General features: G+C 31.1%; 1 protein-coding gene across 4 annotated transcripts in view; it reads left to right on the forward strand.

Moving 5' to 3' along the window:
* Window positions 1-19,540, forward strand: part of LOC143233697 (protein lap4-like) — a 110,328-nt gene that overhangs the window by 82,410 nt on the left and 8,378 nt on the right. The window contains exons 27-35 of one of the 4 annotated variants that reach the window (XM_076470205.1): window positions 642-758; window positions 3,379-3,495; window positions 5,569-5,631; window positions 10,715-10,906; window positions 13,131-13,223; window positions 14,538-14,744; window positions 16,432-16,623; window positions 17,365-17,539; window positions 17,709-17,865. In XM_076470205.1, coding sequence (XP_076326320.1) covers window positions 642-758; window positions 3,379-3,495; window positions 5,569-5,631; window positions 10,715-10,906; window positions 13,131-13,223; window positions 14,538-14,744; window positions 16,432-16,623; window positions 17,365-17,539; window positions 17,709-17,865 — 1,313 coding nt within the window. Of the gene's footprint in view, window positions 1-641; window positions 759-3,378; window positions 3,496-5,568; window positions 5,632-10,714; window positions 10,907-13,130; window positions 13,224-14,537; window positions 14,745-15,774; window positions 15,940-16,431; window positions 16,624-17,364; window positions 17,540-17,708; window positions 17,866-19,540 lie in introns of those variants that run through there. The other 3 variants (XR_013018277.1, XM_076470206.1, XM_076470207.1) reach the window with 3 other exon arrangements.

The raw sequence follows: 19,540 nt of genomic DNA on the forward strand, positions 1-19,540 counted from the left end.
TTATTATGACCATCAGACTAACAATGATAAACAATGGAGTAATTAATTCAAAGACCAGTAGGAAACCAAGAACTTCCTTTCAGGTAAAGTGTAATTAAAACTTCAGTTTATCTATGATAATTCTGTTATAAAAATAAATGTCCTAGGATTTTATTTTTAGCTGACTGTTTGGTTAAGTCATGTAAGATGTCAAAAAAATATAATATCATATGAAAGTAAGTTAGCATTTATTTTCTGAATTTTTGTTGAAAGTTTTTCTGAGAAACGTTTGATGGATTAAACTTGATGAGAATGAAAAAAAAAGTTACTTTTTTGTTGAGATAAAGTGGCATGAAGATTTTATTTTAGTTTTGAAAAATACTTATAAAAAAACATATTTAACAAAAATTAAAAAGTAATAATACTCTTGAAAGAAGAAGCTAATACCACACAAAAAAACAAGTTGAAGTGCAAGTTTGTTTCAGTAAATTACTTCAGATAACTATATTTGAGTCATTAAAATTACATTTGTATTATTAAGCTATTTACAGAGAATAGTTGTATTTTAACTCATGTATGTAACCTTCAGTTATGTTATTTTTTGTTTAATTGTGTGATTAACTGTAGTTAATTATTTTTCTCATGACTGAATGTGTATCCAGGTGAATGGTGTTGACATTCATAAGGCCACCCACAAAGAGGCTGTACTGACACTACTTGCACCAACCCATGAAATGGTCCTCATGGTTCAACATGATCCACTTCCCAAGGGGTGGCAGGTATGACATTCTTCATCCTAGGAGAGGGGTGTGATAACAATAAAACAACAGTGTGAAACGTTTGTAAAATGTGTATGTGTATTGTAAAGACAAAAATAACTTTGGCACTATGTTTTGCTCTAGTTTGATACCATTTTGATTACATTCCTTAACAAGTGCTCAGATGTTTTCTGTGTTTTTTTATTGAGATCAACAAAATAATGTCTACATTAATTATCAGTTTCATTAAGTTACAACACTATTGGCACGTTAATGCACTTATGATGACGTTGATTAATAACTAGAATATGTGGTTATTCATAAAAATGGAAAATAGGAGAAACCTGTACATTAGAATCCTGTCAATAGATATTGTTTTTATGATCATTAATTTCTTGTTTTAAGTTGAATCCAATGGCCTCATTCTTCAAGAATATAAGGTAGCTAATGTGCTCTTAAGACGTATTTTGTTCTTCAGTGTCTGTGTTTCCACGAATAACATAATAATGTTTTAAAATGCTATCTTTACAGTCCAACTCTGTATATCTTGACCTCATTAAAGGTAATAGAATTTAAGTGGCTTTCAGATGCACCTATTTTTCTAAACATGAATTAAGTCATAACAAGAAAATGCTAATGTTTTTATAGTTGTGTTTCTTTTGTACTGTTGTGGTCAAGTTTATTTCACACTATACCTATATAAGTTTGTGTGTGTTAAATACATGCACACACACAAACACACTTTAAATAAATTATACTTTTTGCTTTTTAAAAGGACAAAACTTTGTAAGTAATCTATGTGTGCATCCTAGGAAAACATGATTGTGTGTTCTAAGTTACTGGTATAAATAAAATCTGTTGTTATATGTAATGAAAATGAATATCGATGCTGAAAACAGACATAATATTTTTTATTAAATTATTTTTATTTTATTTTGCACATTATTTGCTTCTTTTGTAAGAAATGCAATTTTCAGTCTGGTTTATAGTGCAATAACTTAAAGATGTCACACAGGTGTTTACTCTGAGATGCTTTATGTCTATTGTTGATGACATGTAAGCTTGATTAATTGAGTTTATGAAGTCACTTTACTAAATGAAAATGAATCATTAGTCTTTAAACCAGTGTTTACTTATTGATATTAGTTGTATTTGTCCATGATTTCTTGATCTGTGTATTTTGCCATGAGGGAAAGGCTGAGCAATATTATTAAAACACAAAAATAATGTGTATTTATTAATGTGATCAAGCTGGTGTGTCATTTTATGATTATATGCACTTTAATGTTCATTTATTTATTTTTTAAAACACGTACTTTTTATCGTAAACTTTTGATTTACTTTAATGCATATGTTTTTATTTGTTAGTGTAAAAAAAAGATAGCCATTTTGAAAGTTTCATCTTAAATTATTTTCTTTATGCTTAAGTTGAATGGTTCAAAGGTCAATATTGTTTTTAAAGGTTTGCAATTTGAATTTATTTAAAGTTTGTTGTTTGCATTATTTTCTTTTATTTTCTCTCACATGGTCTGTTGCATTCTGTGTCATGTTTTATTCATAATTGAAATAAATTTTTTTCATACCATGGTTATAAAATCTGCTGTCTTCTCTCTTGCATTTGCTTTTTTTCAACATGCTTCTCATGTGGTTAGCAAACACTAAAGCATGAACCTGTGACAGTAACTGTGAGTAAATATGTCAATATTACTTTGTTGTTTGTAATTACATGCTGCTTTATGAACTTTGGCAAGTTTGTGTATCTATTTGAGGTGAAATGTGTCTGTTTTTTGTGTGTATAATGTATTAACTTTGTTAATATGATTTAATACTATAAGTGCAAGTCAAAACTGACCTATCAGTAAAGCGCGCCTTAGAATTTGTGCTACCACAATATTTATTAACCATTAACTCCATCATTATTAAAAAGGCACACTTTAAAAATATATCTACTGCTTTTCAATACAGTAAAATATCAATACAATTCCTTATGAACCCATACATTTTTATTTTAAAGAATATTAATTGATATATTTCATATACACAAGTGTTTTAATAATTAGTTAATTTTGTTCCCAGTAAGTTGTATACAAATTTATTTTAGATCTGTTTGTAGAAATCTGTAATTTTTTGAATAGTTTATTTGATTCTCGAATTATTTTTATACTTTTGCAACTGAGTACTAATACTTATTAATTATTTTAATACTTTTGCAACTGAGTACTAATACTTATTAATTATTTTAATACTTTTGCAACTGAGTACTAATACTTATTAATTATTTTAATACTTTTGCAACTGAGTACTAATATTTATTTATTATTTTTATACTTCTGCAACTGGGTACTAATATTTATTCATTTTGCCAAAATTAAGTAATATTTATTTATGATGATACTTAAAGTATAATGTTTTGCCTTTTATTTTTCTTTCATTGATTTATAATCTATTTTCTTAATTAAAAAAATGACCATTTGTTTAGAAATGTATTACTTTAACTTGGACAAATGTGTGAGTGGTCCTTAGTTTTGAACTAGATATTTATGTGATCATCTGAATATTGAAATTAAGAATAGTTTTCAAATTTTAGACGTATATTTGTATTGTGTGTACATATATGCATACATATAATTTTTCTTTTCAGGAAATTATAATTTCAAGAGATCCTTATGAAAAACTTGGTATTTGCATCAAAGGAGGAGCACATAGTGAGCCTGGAAATCCATTTGATGTTACTGATGAAGGAATTTTTGTTTCTTGGGTAAATTATTTAACTTATTTCGTTTTCCTTTTTAATTTACCTGTATTCAGTACGTATGATGTCAAGATTGTTTCTGTTGTTATTATTTAACTGTTTCTAATATGTTCAACCTTTCTTCTGTAATAATTTAAACAGTCTGTCACATTTCATCTTTTTTCCTTCTTTATGGATTGTAGTTTCACTTGTTTCAAAAATTCTATTTCTTAAGCATTAGTGTACCTGATATAATCTAGTGATTAAAATAATTTATGAGGACAAGAAACCCACTTGAAGTAAAAATATAGATGGCTGGTAGGGGGTATCAAAAATTTTAGTTAAAATATGAAGTACAGTACAATGTTTTGACACTTCTTGGTTATTGCCAGGTTAACAGTTGCAAATAATCTCTGTTGACCTGCAGATGATGTAAGAATGTCAAAACATTGTTCTGTATTTTATTTTAATTAAAGTTTTAACATACATACCAGCTGTCTTTAGAATACATTTCTAGTGATTAGAGGCTAAACTTATAATCTCTGTGTCAAAGGATCAAAATCCCTCACTGAACATACAATTCTAGCTGTAGGGATATTATAATATAGTCAGCTAAACCATATCTTTTATGAAGAAAAGGCCAAGAGTTGACAATTGGTGCTGCTGAGCTGATCACCTTCCCTGCATCCACACATTATAATCAGGGACATCAGCAAACTGCCTTGGTGGCAAGTCAGATATTTTGAATAAATTCATTAATGCACATGACATCTTTTGATATCAGAAATAACAAACCAACTGTTTTTCTTCCTTCCTGTTAATATTTTTTGTACTTTTCTTTTACTAAAGGTTTTGTTGTATTAAAGGTAACATATATAGGAATTGAAATTAATATAACTTATAGGATGGTGAGGTGAAATTAAAGGCCATACATGATTGTTTATGTTTATAACTTTTCGAGTATTAAGATTGTTTCATTACTTTTCCCATATTTTATTTCATTCTGGGTTTTAAGGCAATGATTTATTTAAATTCATTTTTTTATTGATACATTTCATTATAATGAGTCAGCAATTTAATATCAAATGCTTAGTTTTGTCCTGTTACATAAACATTTTTTCATGTTAATAAAATATTTGTAAGCCAAGCCTCAAAAACACATTTTCAGATGCAGGAGCCAACCCAAAACCTCAGGATCCAGGTTTTCCTAACTTAACTCACTACTGTTTGTACTGGGAAATGGCAGGCTATGTATATTCATTTACTTTTACAGCAGTAATTGCATACTAATGATCACATGGTACCAACAACCACTTAATATTATTGCCTGCACTAACTGCCTCTGAACTCATATGAGTCTAAACACTTATGCTGATTGACTGAACTGATAGAAAGAAAAGAAAAATGGTTCAAAATTAGCAATGTTCTGCAACCTTCATTCCTTAAAAAACAGAAAGTATTGAATCCACCATTACAATCCCAGAAACAAAGTTGGATTTAGGACTCAAGACTGGGAAAATAATTCTGGACTTCCAAGAGTCTAGAACTTTTCTAAATTTAAGTTCTATTTAGCACAGCATGAATAAAGTGGGAGAAGACACTAGATATCATGATGAAATTTTTATTCACCATGGTGGCTTGGTGCCCAAGGTTTGTCAAGGCTGATCATGAGTAAAGAATGGTGATATTTCAAAGAAAATAACATTATTTGTTACTCATTTGTCTTAATTATTTAATTAACTTTATTTCTCTGTAGATAAGAACATGGTGATCATCTTGTTTGTTTCAAAAATAATACATTCTTTTAGATTCTAGATGTTATAACTTGTTTTTTCACATTAAGTAAGAATGAAACCACAAGTTCTCAATCTGTTTATCATATGCATGTGATAGTGGTGTTCACAAAAAATGTATATAATTTATAATCAGTTACCTTGACTTCCAGTCAATTGGAAAAACATTACAATAAATAATCTTTCCTTTATTACATAACATATGGCAGTAAATTCATCTATCATACTTTTGAAGGTAGATTTAACCTATCAATCAAAGTAGCTTTATATAATTGTATTGTAATAAAAACTATCTTCCATCTTTTAGATCCATCCTGATGGACCACCAAAAAGAGATGGACGTTTAAAACCAGGCATGAGAGTTATTGAGGTATGTCTTTTTTCACAGATAATGGTTAAACATCACTGTGCAGCTGTCATCGAATCAACTAATCAGAATGACATTTTGTGAATATAACTATATTCAACATGTCCTTGAATTACTCAAAGTAGAAGTAATTTATAAATAGTTTACTAACATTAATTGACACTACAGTTTGTCATGACAAACAACAAACATTTTTGAAATAATAAATCTATAACATAGGAGTAGTTAATTAACATTAAAGCTCCTTTAACCCTTTGGGTCAAAGTGCATAAAATGTCGTTTTTACAGATTTGGTATTCAAAATTAAATTAACTGCTTATCATCCATGGATGGTTCTTTCTATCATTGTAGCAACACTTGACTATAACATATCAGGCATGAGGTACTTAAATGATGCATGAGACATTTGGCATGTATGCATGTGTATGTGTGTGTCTATATATATACAAGTGAAAATAACTACATTTTAATGAGGTTAAATATGTAAAATCATAAAAAGGACTGTGTTAAAAACAGCAAATTAAAATCTGACTAGTTATATAATTTATTTTAACTCAAAAACAAACTTAAAAAAAAAAACAGGGTACATTTTATAATCCCACATTGTAGCTTGTACCCTGAGATCTTTAAATTCTTGGCCCTCTGTAAACACATTCTTATTGATAATGAAATCCAGAATATAAAATTTCAAGGTCTTACTTTTCTGAGATATCACTCTATTTGATCAAATCATATTGATGCACCCCTCCCATATCTTCTGCCTTAGTGAAATGTGTGCAATTCTCTCCATTTCTATTGGAAGTGTTTTTAATCACTATAAAAAGCAAGTTCTACCCATTTAGGTTAGCAATTGTCTGTCTTGTTTAAGTGTAAAATGTCAATATTTTGTCTTGAGGCCTGTTGTGTTAGGACTAAAGATGTTGGTTAGAGTGAAAGCCAAATAAATTACATTTTTCAGATATTCTGATGTAATTTTTGGTGTTCTGAAATGCACATTTTAGGTTTCATGAATTATTTTTGGATGCTCAACATAGTGTGAAAAAATATGTTTACTAAATTATGCACCAGAGTGCCAAAGGTCTCAAAACTGAAATAAGTATAAATTTCTTGGATCGTACAAATACTGTTTCATTCGTTGTTATATATTTTTTTTAACTAAAGTAACTAAACTGTAAAAATTAGAACTTTATTAGGATTTATAAAGAGAAAACTTAAATACAAATAATTCTTCTCCAGGAAGCACACAAATCGCCATCTACATTGTATGACGTAACTCGATACATTGTATAATGTAACATGCACTAAGCTTTCACTGGGTGATTGTTGTTTTGTTGCTGTAGTTGGGTATGGTCCAAAGAGATATAAATTAGTAATTTAAATGAAAACAGGTATAAACTGTTACAAAAACTGAGGCTGTTTAAGATAAATAATAGTGATTGTCTGTCACAATCTACAGACTTTCTGGGGAAAGAAAGTGTTTTTGATTTTGTTTTATATTTTTATGCTTTTGCTGTTGATGATTTTGCTTCAGTTTTTGTTGAGAAAAAGAGATAGAATGTAAAATTTTACCAAAAAATGTTTTAATTTTGCAAATGAAATAGGATATTATCAGTTGAAAATAAGTATTTTCCTTTTTAACATGGAAATTACCATGCTCTCAGAATAGTCATAATCAAATTGACAAAGTAAGTGCACAACCAAATCTTAAGTCAAAATATTTGACTTGAAATCCTTTTTTTTTTTAATATATATACACACACATTATATACACTGCTGGCCAAAATCTTAAGGCCAATGAACATAAAAAATAAATATGGATTTTGCATTGTTAGACTCGACCACTTATTTAAATAGAACTTCAAAAGATCAAAATAAGAAAAGGGAAAATAAAAATAAAAAACTCTTTTAGCATTTAATAGGGAACATGTGAACACTATGAAATTAGCCTAAATACTAGCTGGTCAAAAGTTTAACACCATACCTAAAAGAAGGCCTAAACAGTATCATTAGGAAATGCTCAACAAGAGGTGTCAGTAGTGAGTTTCTCGGCCATCGTTGTGAATAACATTAAACGTTTGCTTTGGCATGGTTGACATAAGCGTTTGCAGAAGGCTGGCTGAAATGTTATTCCAAGTGGTGAAGATAGCTTCACAAAGATCATGCACTGTTTGGAATTGACATCCATTTCTATAGACTTTCCTTGCCATTCATCCCCAAACATTTTCAATGGGGTTCAGTTCGGGTGAACACGCTGGATGGTAAAAAAAAAAAATCACATTATTTGCCATGAAGAAGTCCTTTGTCCTGTGGGCATTGTCGATTGCAGTGTTGTCCTACTGAAAGATCCAGTCATTTCCACACAAGTGGGGGCATTCAGTCAATAAAAATGCTCTCTCCAACATGCCATTGTAGCCAGCTGCTGTTTGATGCCCCTGTATAACCTGAAGCTCCATTGTTCCATGAAAGGGGAAAGCACCCCAGATCATGATGGGACCTCCACTACTGTATCGTGCAGAAAATGTCTCCGATGGGATATCCTTATCATGCCAGTAACGTTAGAAGCCATCTGGACCATCCATGTTAAATTTTTTCTCATCAGAGAACAAAACCTTCTTCCACTTTTCTACGTCCCATGTTTGCTGCTTCTCAGCAAAGTTTAACCGAGCTGTTTCGTGGTGTGGAAGGAGGCGTGGCCTTTGAAGATGTTTACGGTTTTTAAAGCCTTTCTCTCGTAGATGCCGTCTTATTGTCCTTGAGTTGCATTTTGTGTCCATGAGGGCCTTAATCTGGTTTAACAATCAGCTGGTGTCTTGCTGGACAACCCGTTGAATCCTCCTGCTCAATGCTAGCAAAATTTTCTTTGGGCTGACCACTTGAAATTCTTGTTCTGTATCCCTCAGGGTCTTTTAAGAAATTTGCAACAGCAATTTTACTATGCCCAGTCTCACCAGTGATAGCACATTGAGAGAGACCTTGTTTTTGCAGCTCAACAGTTCTGTCATATTCAAACTCTGTCAACTTTTTTGGCCTTTGCCATGTTTTTACCCAATGTAACACAGGAGATGTCAGTGGCAGATGTTGACAACGTTAATGCTGGAACTTAAATGACTAAATTTCGTTACGTGTTTACTGATTAACGCTTTGTTTCAGTATGGTCTTAAACTTTTGACCAGCTGGTATTTGGGCTGATTTCATAGTGTTTACATTTTCCCTATTAAATGCTAAAAGAGTTTTTTAATTTTATTTTCCCTTTTCTTATTTTCATCTTTTGAAGCTCTACTCAAATAAGTGGTTGAGTCTAACAATGCAAAATGCATATTTTTTCTTTATGTTCATTGGCCTTAAGATTTTGGCCAGCAGTGTATAATAGACCTGATGACGAGGAATCCATTCTTCAGGGGAAAAAAAAGCATGGAGATGGCTTGAATGGGTAATGAAGAAAAGTTTATTATAAATGTTCAATATTTTCACAAGATTATGTCATCATCAGATACCTGTTCAGCTATTAAAGTGACTATTTTGTTTATTTTTATGTTTTGGCCAGTTTTACATGAATATTTTGGGTGGATTAGCAGTTAACGTTTTAATGACAAATCTCTGAATGAACTGGATCGTTTATTTGTATTTTGATAAGAAAGTAGGATTCATGTGAGATCCAGAAAACAATCTGTAGGATGTGATCTGAGGATTCTTTCTCCATAGCCACAGTGGATTTCTGTTCCCACAAAAGTAACTACTCTTGGCTAATTCGTGCTTTGTATCCATCTTCTGATGATTTTTTGAATGTTCCAGGACGGTTGGTGGAAGCTTTTCTTCAACTCTTTAGCATTGTTATTAGTACCAATAAAAATTTAGCTGTGCATTTTATTGAGGGTTTACTTCCTCTTTAACTGGTATTCCATCATTGCAACCACATCTACTCCACTGGTAGCATGTAAACATTTTTCTACCTTACATTTGGAAGTAAGCACTGAAGATATATGTTGTCTTGACAGAAAATCTGCTGGTTGTCCTTTTAGTTCCATTGATTGCTCACTTCACTAGAAGCTTTGTAGATATGTTACAATAAGACTGTAGCCTCAGACTTGGCTTTGAAAAACATTCATCATCTACCAAAGCAAAACAAGAATAAATTACTATATGTATTTCTTCCAATTTATTTCAGCTCATAGTTGATGAACACTGTTTGATTTCTCTTACAATAGTGTATTGCTGTGTAATATATGCAAGAGTGTTGAGGAAATACTGGACATATACAGCTCAGGAATGGAATACAGAGAGTTGTTAAAGTGGCTAAAAGCCATCTAAGGCCCAGCATGGCCAGCTGGTTAGGGCTCTCAAATTGTAATCTAAGGGTCATGGATTTGAATCCCTGTTGCACCAAACATGCTCGACCTTTCAGCTCTGTGGACATTATAATGTGACAGTCAATCCCACTACTTGTTGGTAAAAGAATAGCCCAAGAATTGGTGGTGATGGCGAGCTGACTTCTCTCATCTTGTACAACTAAATTAGGGATGACTAGCACAAATAGCCCTCATGTAGCTTTGCATAAAAATCAAAAAGAAACCACACACAAACAGACAAAAACCATCTGTTAAAACTGTGTAACTACTGTTTATAAATTATTTATTCTGAATTGTTTGACAATGTCAAACTACATTAGGAACATGAGTATACTTTATTTTTAGATTGATTCATATATTATTAGAAACAAAAATTCATTTTGAAAACATTTAAAAATATATATAACAAGCAGTTCAACTGTTTTTCATCCATAATAGTCTAATTATTTGTTGTTTTTCTGTCTCCTACAATCTATATCTAAACCCAGGACCACTTGCACTGTAAAGTTATCCATTCAACTCAGTGGATGTTGGAGAGTTCTTGGATTTAATACTTAACCAAGGAAATGAAAAAAACAAGACTCACACTCTTAAAATGCTATATAAAAAATAAAGTTAAAATAAATTTATTGTCAGTTTATTTATAACGAAAAATCCAACAAATGTATTTTTATATCGGACAAAATAACTCATGGCCATTTGCTAATATATACTCTAGTTCATTAATATATTTGTTACAGATTAATGGTGTATCATTGATTGGGGCTTCATATGAAGAAGCAGTGCATGCTCTGAATAACACTGGAGAAACAGTGCAGATGATAGTTTGTGATTGCTACAATACGGAAAGCAGCGAGAACTCACCGAGAGATACAAAATCTGCTCAGTCAGTACTGAGCCAAGAAGATGAGGATGCTTCAGTTTCCCAACAAGTAAAAAATGTTTTTAAATATTTAAATTACTTTTTATCACTACATATGTAATATATTTGTGAGATTCAAGAAAGTTTTTTTACTTTGTAAATTCCTAACTTAAGTTTAAAAAAAGCATTTTTAAAGTTTGTCCATTTTAGTTATGTAATAATGAAATATGAGTGGAATATAAAACATATTTTGTTAAAAAATTAAGTCCATTTAAATAATACTTAAAATATTAAATTATAAATGGAGATTAATATATAAAGGAATATTTCCTACCTGTTTTAAGGAGATATTTTGATATACAATGCATCAGTGTATAGAGTGACAATTTGAAGAGCTGAATGGTATTGAAAAACCAGTTTTATGAAGAGAAAGTAATTGGAAGTAACTGTAAAAGGTGAAAGAAAATAATAGGACAAGTTGTATTGAATGTGTGTGTTTATTATATTCATTCATAACATGTATATTATTAACATAGTTTTAGTGCAGGTTAAATGCAGTGTGTTCAGTTACCAAATCCATGGGAATTAATTTGGAAATGAATTATCTATTATAGTAATACTCAACTTTTGTCTCTCCTGAAAATGTACGTGCATCTTAGATCTAATTGTACATACACTTCATTCCAATGAATGTAAACACAAGGCAGATGCAGAAATGTTTTAGTAGACATTTTGTACAACATATTAAACTTAACAGAGTTCTTTAAAAATGTATAATGCTAAGTTGGAGAATAGCATTATAAGCTTATTTATTAGTAAAATTGAACTCAGTAAAATTTAGCCCTACCTAAACTAAAGCAAAAAACTTACATAAGCTATAGCATTAACTTGTCTGTTTATCAAGTATAGCTTGTACTTAATAAAGGTTTAGTTAATGTTAAGCCTAACACAGTTGGACTTGCAGAATTTGGTGTCTGCTATTACAATTCTTTTGTATTGTTTGAGAAATGCTATATTTAAAAAAGTACTGTAACAATAAAGATCCTACTTTGACTTCAAATTTTTTGTCTCTAAACCTTTACCATAAGTTAATCAAATGTGTGTTGCTTTCATTCTGGGATGAAACATTAGGCTTTCTGCATTTTAATGAGTTTGGAAACATTGCTAACTATAGAAAGGATAGAAAACTTAGCTCCAACAAACACTTAATTTGAGTGACTAACAATGAGTAACCCTTTAGGCCATAAGATCTTGACTTTTAAAAGAACCTGATGGGTTTGTTTATGTGAATGTTACTGAAACCTGAGAACAAAGTAGTGGGAAAATGCAAATTCTTTTCCACTATTTTAGGTTTTTTTTGGTTTTACAGAAAGTGTTCTGAAATACATTTAGATCTCTGGCTTTATGAAGCAACACTCTTAGCCAAATGATATTTAAAGCATTTGTTTCTCATGAACATATGGTAAACTTTAAACACAAAGTTAGCTAAAGGAAAGTCATACAAGCTCCTAACATCTGATTTGCCAGTGAAGTTTACAAGTCCTTAGCTGATTTGAGAATGAATCAGCTACTATAATTAAATTCATGACAAAAGTTTGTTTATAAAGAGTGATGTAATATACAGGTTATTAAATTTACATTTGGCCATACACATGGTTTCATGGGCTTTAGTTACATGATAAATACTACGTAAAAATAGTGAAAAGTGGTGTAAAATCATATGATAACATTCATTTTATAGTTAATAAATAGTAAGTTAATTCAAGGATTTCTTTCTTTCAGAGCCCAGCATGGCCAGGTGGTTAAGGCACTCGACTCGTAATACGAGGATCACGGGTTCGAATCCCTGTCACACCGAACATGCTTGCTCTTTCAGCCATGGAAGCATTATAATGTGACGGTGAATCCCACTATTCATTGGTATAAGAGTAACTTAAGAGTTGGCAGTGGGTGGTGATGACTAACTGCCTTCCCTCTAGTCTTACACTACTAAATTTGGGATGGCTAGCGCAGATAGCCCTTGTGTAGCTTTGCATGAAATTGAAAACAAGCCAAACCAAACTTTCTTTCAGATTTGAACTTTTGTACGGAAAAGTTTTTTGTTTTTTTTTAACCATTCTTTAATCAAAATTTTTATCAAAATCTAGATAAATTATTGGAAATACATCTTGTGATAAATTAACCATGAACCATCTAATTGTACGTGGCTTATTATAAAAAACTTAATATATTTTTTGTACATTATTCTTTTATTGTTATGGCTCTTTAACTAAGCTTTCTCAACTTCTACTTAGGATCAATTAAAGAAGGATTGTGGCAGAGATTCTCATAGCCTCTCATCTACATCTTCAACTCACACTAACAAGGCCGTGGCCAACTTGCCAAAGGTGGGCAAAGTTTATAAGTCATTGGTGCTAAATACTGAATGAGCAGCCACAAAAGAAGATTTTGAAAATTAGAGAAAACACCCAACATAGCCAGGTGGTTAAGGCACTTGATTTATAATCCAAGGGTCGAGAGTTCGAATCCCTGTCATAGCAAACATGTTCTCCTTTTCATCCGTGGAGGAGTTATAATGTGATAGTCAATCCCATTATATGTTGGTTAAAGAGTAGCCCAAGAGTTGGCAATGGGTAGTAATGACTAGTTGCCTTCTCCCTGGTCCTACACTGCAAAATTAAGGACGGCTAGCGCAGATGGCCCTCAAGTAGCTTTGTGCGAAATTCAAAAAAAGAAAATTAGAGTATGTAATACAAGTTTAGTTATGTGATGGTTTTAATTTGAGTTGTTCTAAAACAAGTAAGAGTTTCTTGCTTCATTGTCAAAGAAAGATCAGGAAATTATGATTGAATTATTGCATCATTTTGTTTGGAAAGCTCATTCGTATTGTTTTGTTTCATTACTTTTGTTTAAGTTGCATATAAATATAACAAATTTATTTCTTTACTTTTATGTTAATACAACTGTATGTATATTTATATGTTCCAAATATAAATCTTTAAGTAAACAAAAAAGTAATTTATGTAATTAATAATTTTATTCTAAATTCCATGCAATAAATAGTGATTTGCAATTTTTTGGTACTCTTATCCTTCAGGTTTTCATACATGTTTTTAACTGTAAACTTTTTTTTAGTTTTTACTGTGTATACAAATACATAACTTCTTTAATACACCATATCTTGAAAAAGAATAAATTTCTAGTAAGTTAAGATGCAACATTTTTTGCTAGTTATTACGTTTTTCATAACTTTAGCAATCACACTTCATAACAATAACATTTTCTCTACGCCTTGTTGAATATGATATGCCAATGATATTGTAGGCCTTTTGAACAACATTTTGATGAGATTTACTTTAAATTCATAAATTTATTTTATAGCACTGTTGAAGATTTTTTCTTGTATTTTGGCCTTGTCTTTTTACTTAACTTTAATAAAGATATTCCACTAGTTTGATTGAACATCAAAATTATATAATGTAGCCACAAATATCAGCTTTGTCACTCTCATTTTACCCAATTTACATGTCCTCAGCCCATGAAACATCTCACCTTCCATAGACTTTCACCTAATTTTCTATGTGTAAAAGAAGTGTACTTTACAAATTCATTTCTTTGTCTTTTTGTATTTTTACAATAGATAGTTCTAGCTAATTATAAACCAAGACACCCATATGCTTATATTATAATGATTTACCTAGTCACAAGCAGTTGTTCCTCATGCTTCAAAGACAGTTGATCAAAAAGTGTTAGAAGTTGTGCGAGCAGCAGAACAGTTGGTGCAACCTTTCACGCTAGACACATCAAATAATACTAGCAGTGAGAACATCTCTAGTGGCAAGGAGACAAAAACAACCACCATTGTAATGAGGAAGAGTGTAATTAACCAACCGCAACAATCTAATTCAGTGAGTTACTCTAAACTTCAGTTAGTACTATGAGGTTTCTATAGTTTCTTGAATATTGTTGTGGTTAAAATTATTTAATCGTGATTTTTAATGGAATGCAAAATTATATTTGTTTATAGAATGTTTTACAAAACAGACCATAATGAGATCATATGTCTTTGCATTATACAAGTAATTTCTGTGATATTTTTCTAAGACAAAGCCACTTAATTACTGAACACATGTAAAGTTTTTGAAACTGTTGTTGGTTGTATAATAGACTTATTTGGACAGTGTTTTATCTTTGATAGTGAAACACAATCATGCACATCATACATACATTCAATCAAGTAGTTTCATTTAAGGTGATACTAACTCCATCTGTTTTCTGCTTTTAAGTAACTTGAATGTATTTGTAATATGAATGTTGTGAGTAATTGCCTCATTGTTACCCATGAACATCTGAACCCAAATAAGCCTATTATCTCACCCATAACTGTTACATAAAATCTCAACCGAGAAAAGTACAAAGGTATATGTAAGGTGTTTAAAAGTTTTTTTCAGATCAAAAACAGTTATTAATGAGGGGATTAGCAAGAATTTCATGGGCTCCAGAGAAATATTCGTATATAGTCTCCCCATTCTCAATCAATTTTTCCCTCCCAACCTCTTTTTCAGGGCCCTGAAGAAAATTTCTGAACCACTGTCAGTGACCCCTTAACTCCTAAACCTGTGAGTTATGTTAAATGTACTGTCCTACTGCTAATCAAAGTAGGCCACTACAACATTCAGATATGGGTTAAAAGTGAGAACTTCTCCTTGAGAATACAAAGTCATGACTTACAGTCTATTTAAATAATAAAATATTTGTAATTTTTGTGTCTCTTGTTGTTTAACTTCTTACGTAACTCTTGCAACTTTAACCTAAAATTTTGTTTTGTAATTTACTTTCTTGTGTATCAATAATGCTTGTTAGTTACTCAGCGAACAGCATCATTTGTAATATAGACAGTTTTTCCAAGGTGTGATCTTTATTTTTTATTGCTTTCAGTGGATACCATCACAGTCCAGCTGTTAACTATTTATCAGTGTGGCATCAACACTTCCAAAAAAAATTCTTAACGTAGTTCAGATTATTTTCCACCCTATGAAAAAAAATTAAGAAGGAGCATTTGTTGTTTAGAACATAGCTTGTTATTAGTAAGACTAAAATAATAATGCAAGTTATATTATTAGAAGTCTTACACTACTTGCAGCCTAAATGTTTATTTTTGCCACATTGTTTACATTACACCTTGCACAGTACTCACAAAGTTAGAGATAAAAAACAAACTAGAAAACTTCTGTTAGGCATTACAGCTACTAGGTTATTTCTTTATTTATAAAAATTGAAAAAAAAACATTTGGTATTTCACTTCTAAATATTGTATGGTATTATGTGAGCTTATGTTCTCTACTTGAATAAACACGTTTTTTTTAGCAGTATGATAAACTTTGATTAATATAGTTGTGTGTGTGTGTGTGTGTGTGTGTGTGTGTGTGTGTGTGTGATCTATGAGTAATAATCATATAAAATTGCATGCATCTCTAGTGTAGCTAGTGGCTCTTGGCTGTGCATGGCTGTATCACTATGAGTACATTAAATGTGCACTAATAAATGCTCACTGATGCAGAAACCTCCTCCTACTTTCCTTTCTAATCATTTCAGCCTGCTGGCCCAAGGTTTAATCCTTCCCCAGTACCCACTTTCAATTATACTTCCTCATCTTCTCCTTTTCCTTCTTTCAACTGCATTTCCTCCCCAGTTCTGGGAAATTCGGAGCTGAATAACAGCAGTGACTCGCTACTTGACCTCATGGGAAGCCAAGGAACTAATTCTGAGAGGTGCGAGACAACCAAGGTATGCTAATTATTTGAAACAAAATTAAAATGTATAGTACAGGACCTAATGATACAAAATGATAAGAAAGAAAAGTAATTAATATTATAAAATTACTTTTTTAATGCATGGCTTTCAAAGAAATGTCTTACTATTACACATAGTTTATAGCATTGTAAGTTGTTACACTTTTTATGTGTTGGGGATTTTTTTTTTATCAGAGTACATCTTAAAGATTACCAGACTATCTAAATTTAGTCAAATATGGTGTCTTGGTTTTGATCTTGGACTGATTGATGAAGCAAAAGTATTAGAGAAAGTATTCCTTTTATTAAAAGTAGCCTAGCATTTTCATGTTTTGCCTAGAAATGTTTCTAAGTAGAGTTTGTATCTTACATTTTCTTGAAACAGAAAGCATACAACTTCACTTCTGCAGTAACATTAATATAGTATTTTCCTTGTTCATTAGAAACAAAGAAAATTAAAACTAAGTTATGATACACAAAACTAGTGTACTTCAGTTACAGCTGTTATCATTTAATCAAATTTTGAAGTGAATATTACACTTCTATACATTCCAGAAAATAGATACATATTTTCACTATATTTCTTATTCCATATAAATACTTTCTTTGAAGTAAATATTTAAATTTTTTTGAGCATCAGGAAAGTTTATGCTTTTATGATTTTCTTGCTTAGATTTTGATTGGAAATTTACATATAACAAGTTTTATGTTCAACATTTCTTGGATTTTTCTAAAGGATGACCAGAGTTCTCCCAGTAGTGCTGAACCTGATCCTGCAGTCCTTTCTTTTGTTGAGAAGAGAAAGAAATTTGAACAGGCATCTTCTGTATTCCCATGGCCACCACCACCACACATCAAAAACATTCCTAGAAATGTTCTTTGTGATGGAGTACAACAGTCTCACAATTCAGGTTCAACCTTATTTTGTATTTTAGAGAGGGTGGCAAGGAGTCAGATAAATAAGACTTATTTTTTCTTATGCAGCTTGTATTACTGAATGTAGCACGAGCAATAAGAAATACTGTTGATGATATTTAGACCAGTAAACATGTTTACCATATTTTATTATTGTTGTTTTAGATGAACAGGCACCACCAAGAGAAGTTGGGCACAATCCTCAGCCCGACCAGACTGTCATGGATAGTTATTCAGAACCAACGTTTGTCTCCAACAATTGCAAAGATGAACAATTTGGTCACAATGTAGATTCAGACAGAATTGAACTTGATAAAAACGGGTAGTGTATTTTGTTTTTGTTTCTGCTTTATGAAGTAATCTAACCTGGAAACATTTCTTACGGTTTTGAATACCAGTAGCATAGATTAATATTACCTTCTGATAAAGCAAACATCTTTATTCTAGATGAATTGATTTTCATCAAATATGAAATTCTTAAAATATCAGTTACATGTAAAAAGGTGTTGTTATTAGGTAATTAATGAAAGTACAATATAGATATATTTTTTAGAAAATTTAGAATCTGTAAGTTGGAAATTGTTTTAGTTTATTATTTTTTATATTTGAGAATGACCACTGCTATGTTTGTTTACTCCTGTTACATAAAACTTGTGTGGGAAAGAGTGATTTTTCTCTGATTCCTCCACCACTGTTTAATTCTAGAATCTTGATCTGATATTGTCCAAGTACCATATGCTGTTGTGACAGTATGTACACTTGGTGTCATGGGTGTGTTTCATTGTGATATATAGACGATAAATATATTGTGATATTGTAATGGTGATTGCTTTAAATTGTTGGTAGTAAAGTATGTGTTAATGTTACAAAGCAAGAAGGACATTGTAAGAATTTTTAAGTTAATTTTGACTTCAGTACTTGGCAAATTCGAATTTGGGAAGTGACTATGATGAAATCTTGGTTGAATGAATATGCTCAATATAAAAACAGTGTTTGTGTTGAAATATAGCAAGGTGATCATGCACTTATTAAAGGATGTGTCAAGTATGTGTTTTGTTGATGTGTCTGATGTATATTAGCAAGGTGATCACGCAATTAAAGGATGTGTCAAGTATGTGTTTTGTTGATGTGTCTGATGTATATTACCAAAGTAAGTGGTCTTTTATGTTGTAGTTGTGTTTGTTAGCTTATCCACCTAATCTGTATATAATAATGTAGAAAAATTGTAATATGATCCGTGTAAAGTGTATGTATAAAGTACATATTTTGATGATGTGTCTGTTATATATTAATAATGTAGTACGTATTTGTTTAGTATTAATATTGGTTAGATTAACAGTTTATTATATATGAATGTAGTGTTTGGGATGAACCTACTACACAAGTTGGCCACTTTACAAGGTCCCTTTCTGACATGTTTAAAGAACATTTTGAGCAAGAAATACTTATGTTGTTTATCAGGTAATACTTTGAGGCCTGTAAAGTGTACAAATGTATTTAAATATCTGCCTACAATTAAAATGTCACATACCACTGATTGAAATTTTCCACATACTTAAAATACACTGATACTTCAGAACAACAAAGCACAAGTTGCATCAAAATGTCCAGCAGCCTCTAGTTAGTGTAAGTTATTAAAATGTAGCTGGTCATGCATCTTTGAAGAATAACAAGATTTCTGATAACCAAACTGGCTCTTATTGAATCCTCAAAATCAGTATCAATAAACTGTTTAAATAATTAGTTAGAGGAGAAAAAGATTGTGAAAGTTGGAAAAGATTAACTACATACACTTCTTTCTGGACATATCTGAAAGAACATTTCAAAGTGTCAAAGAATGCTTGAAATACAACAAAATTTCCTGAAGATTTCATTTGTTATATTTTATTCTATCTTAAAGGCTAAGAAGAAGAATTCTGACAGAACGTGAAACCTATATCATGATTAGTCCACCCTTATATCACGTTAAAAGTTTGTCCACTCCAATTATGCAGTGG

This window comes from Tachypleus tridentatus, chromosome 12, assembly GCF_004210375.1.
Source record: "Tachypleus tridentatus isolate NWPU-2018 chromosome 12, ASM421037v1, whole genome shotgun sequence".
Taxonomy (NCBI): domain Eukaryota; kingdom Metazoa; phylum Arthropoda; class Merostomata; order Xiphosura; family Limulidae; genus Tachypleus; species Tachypleus tridentatus.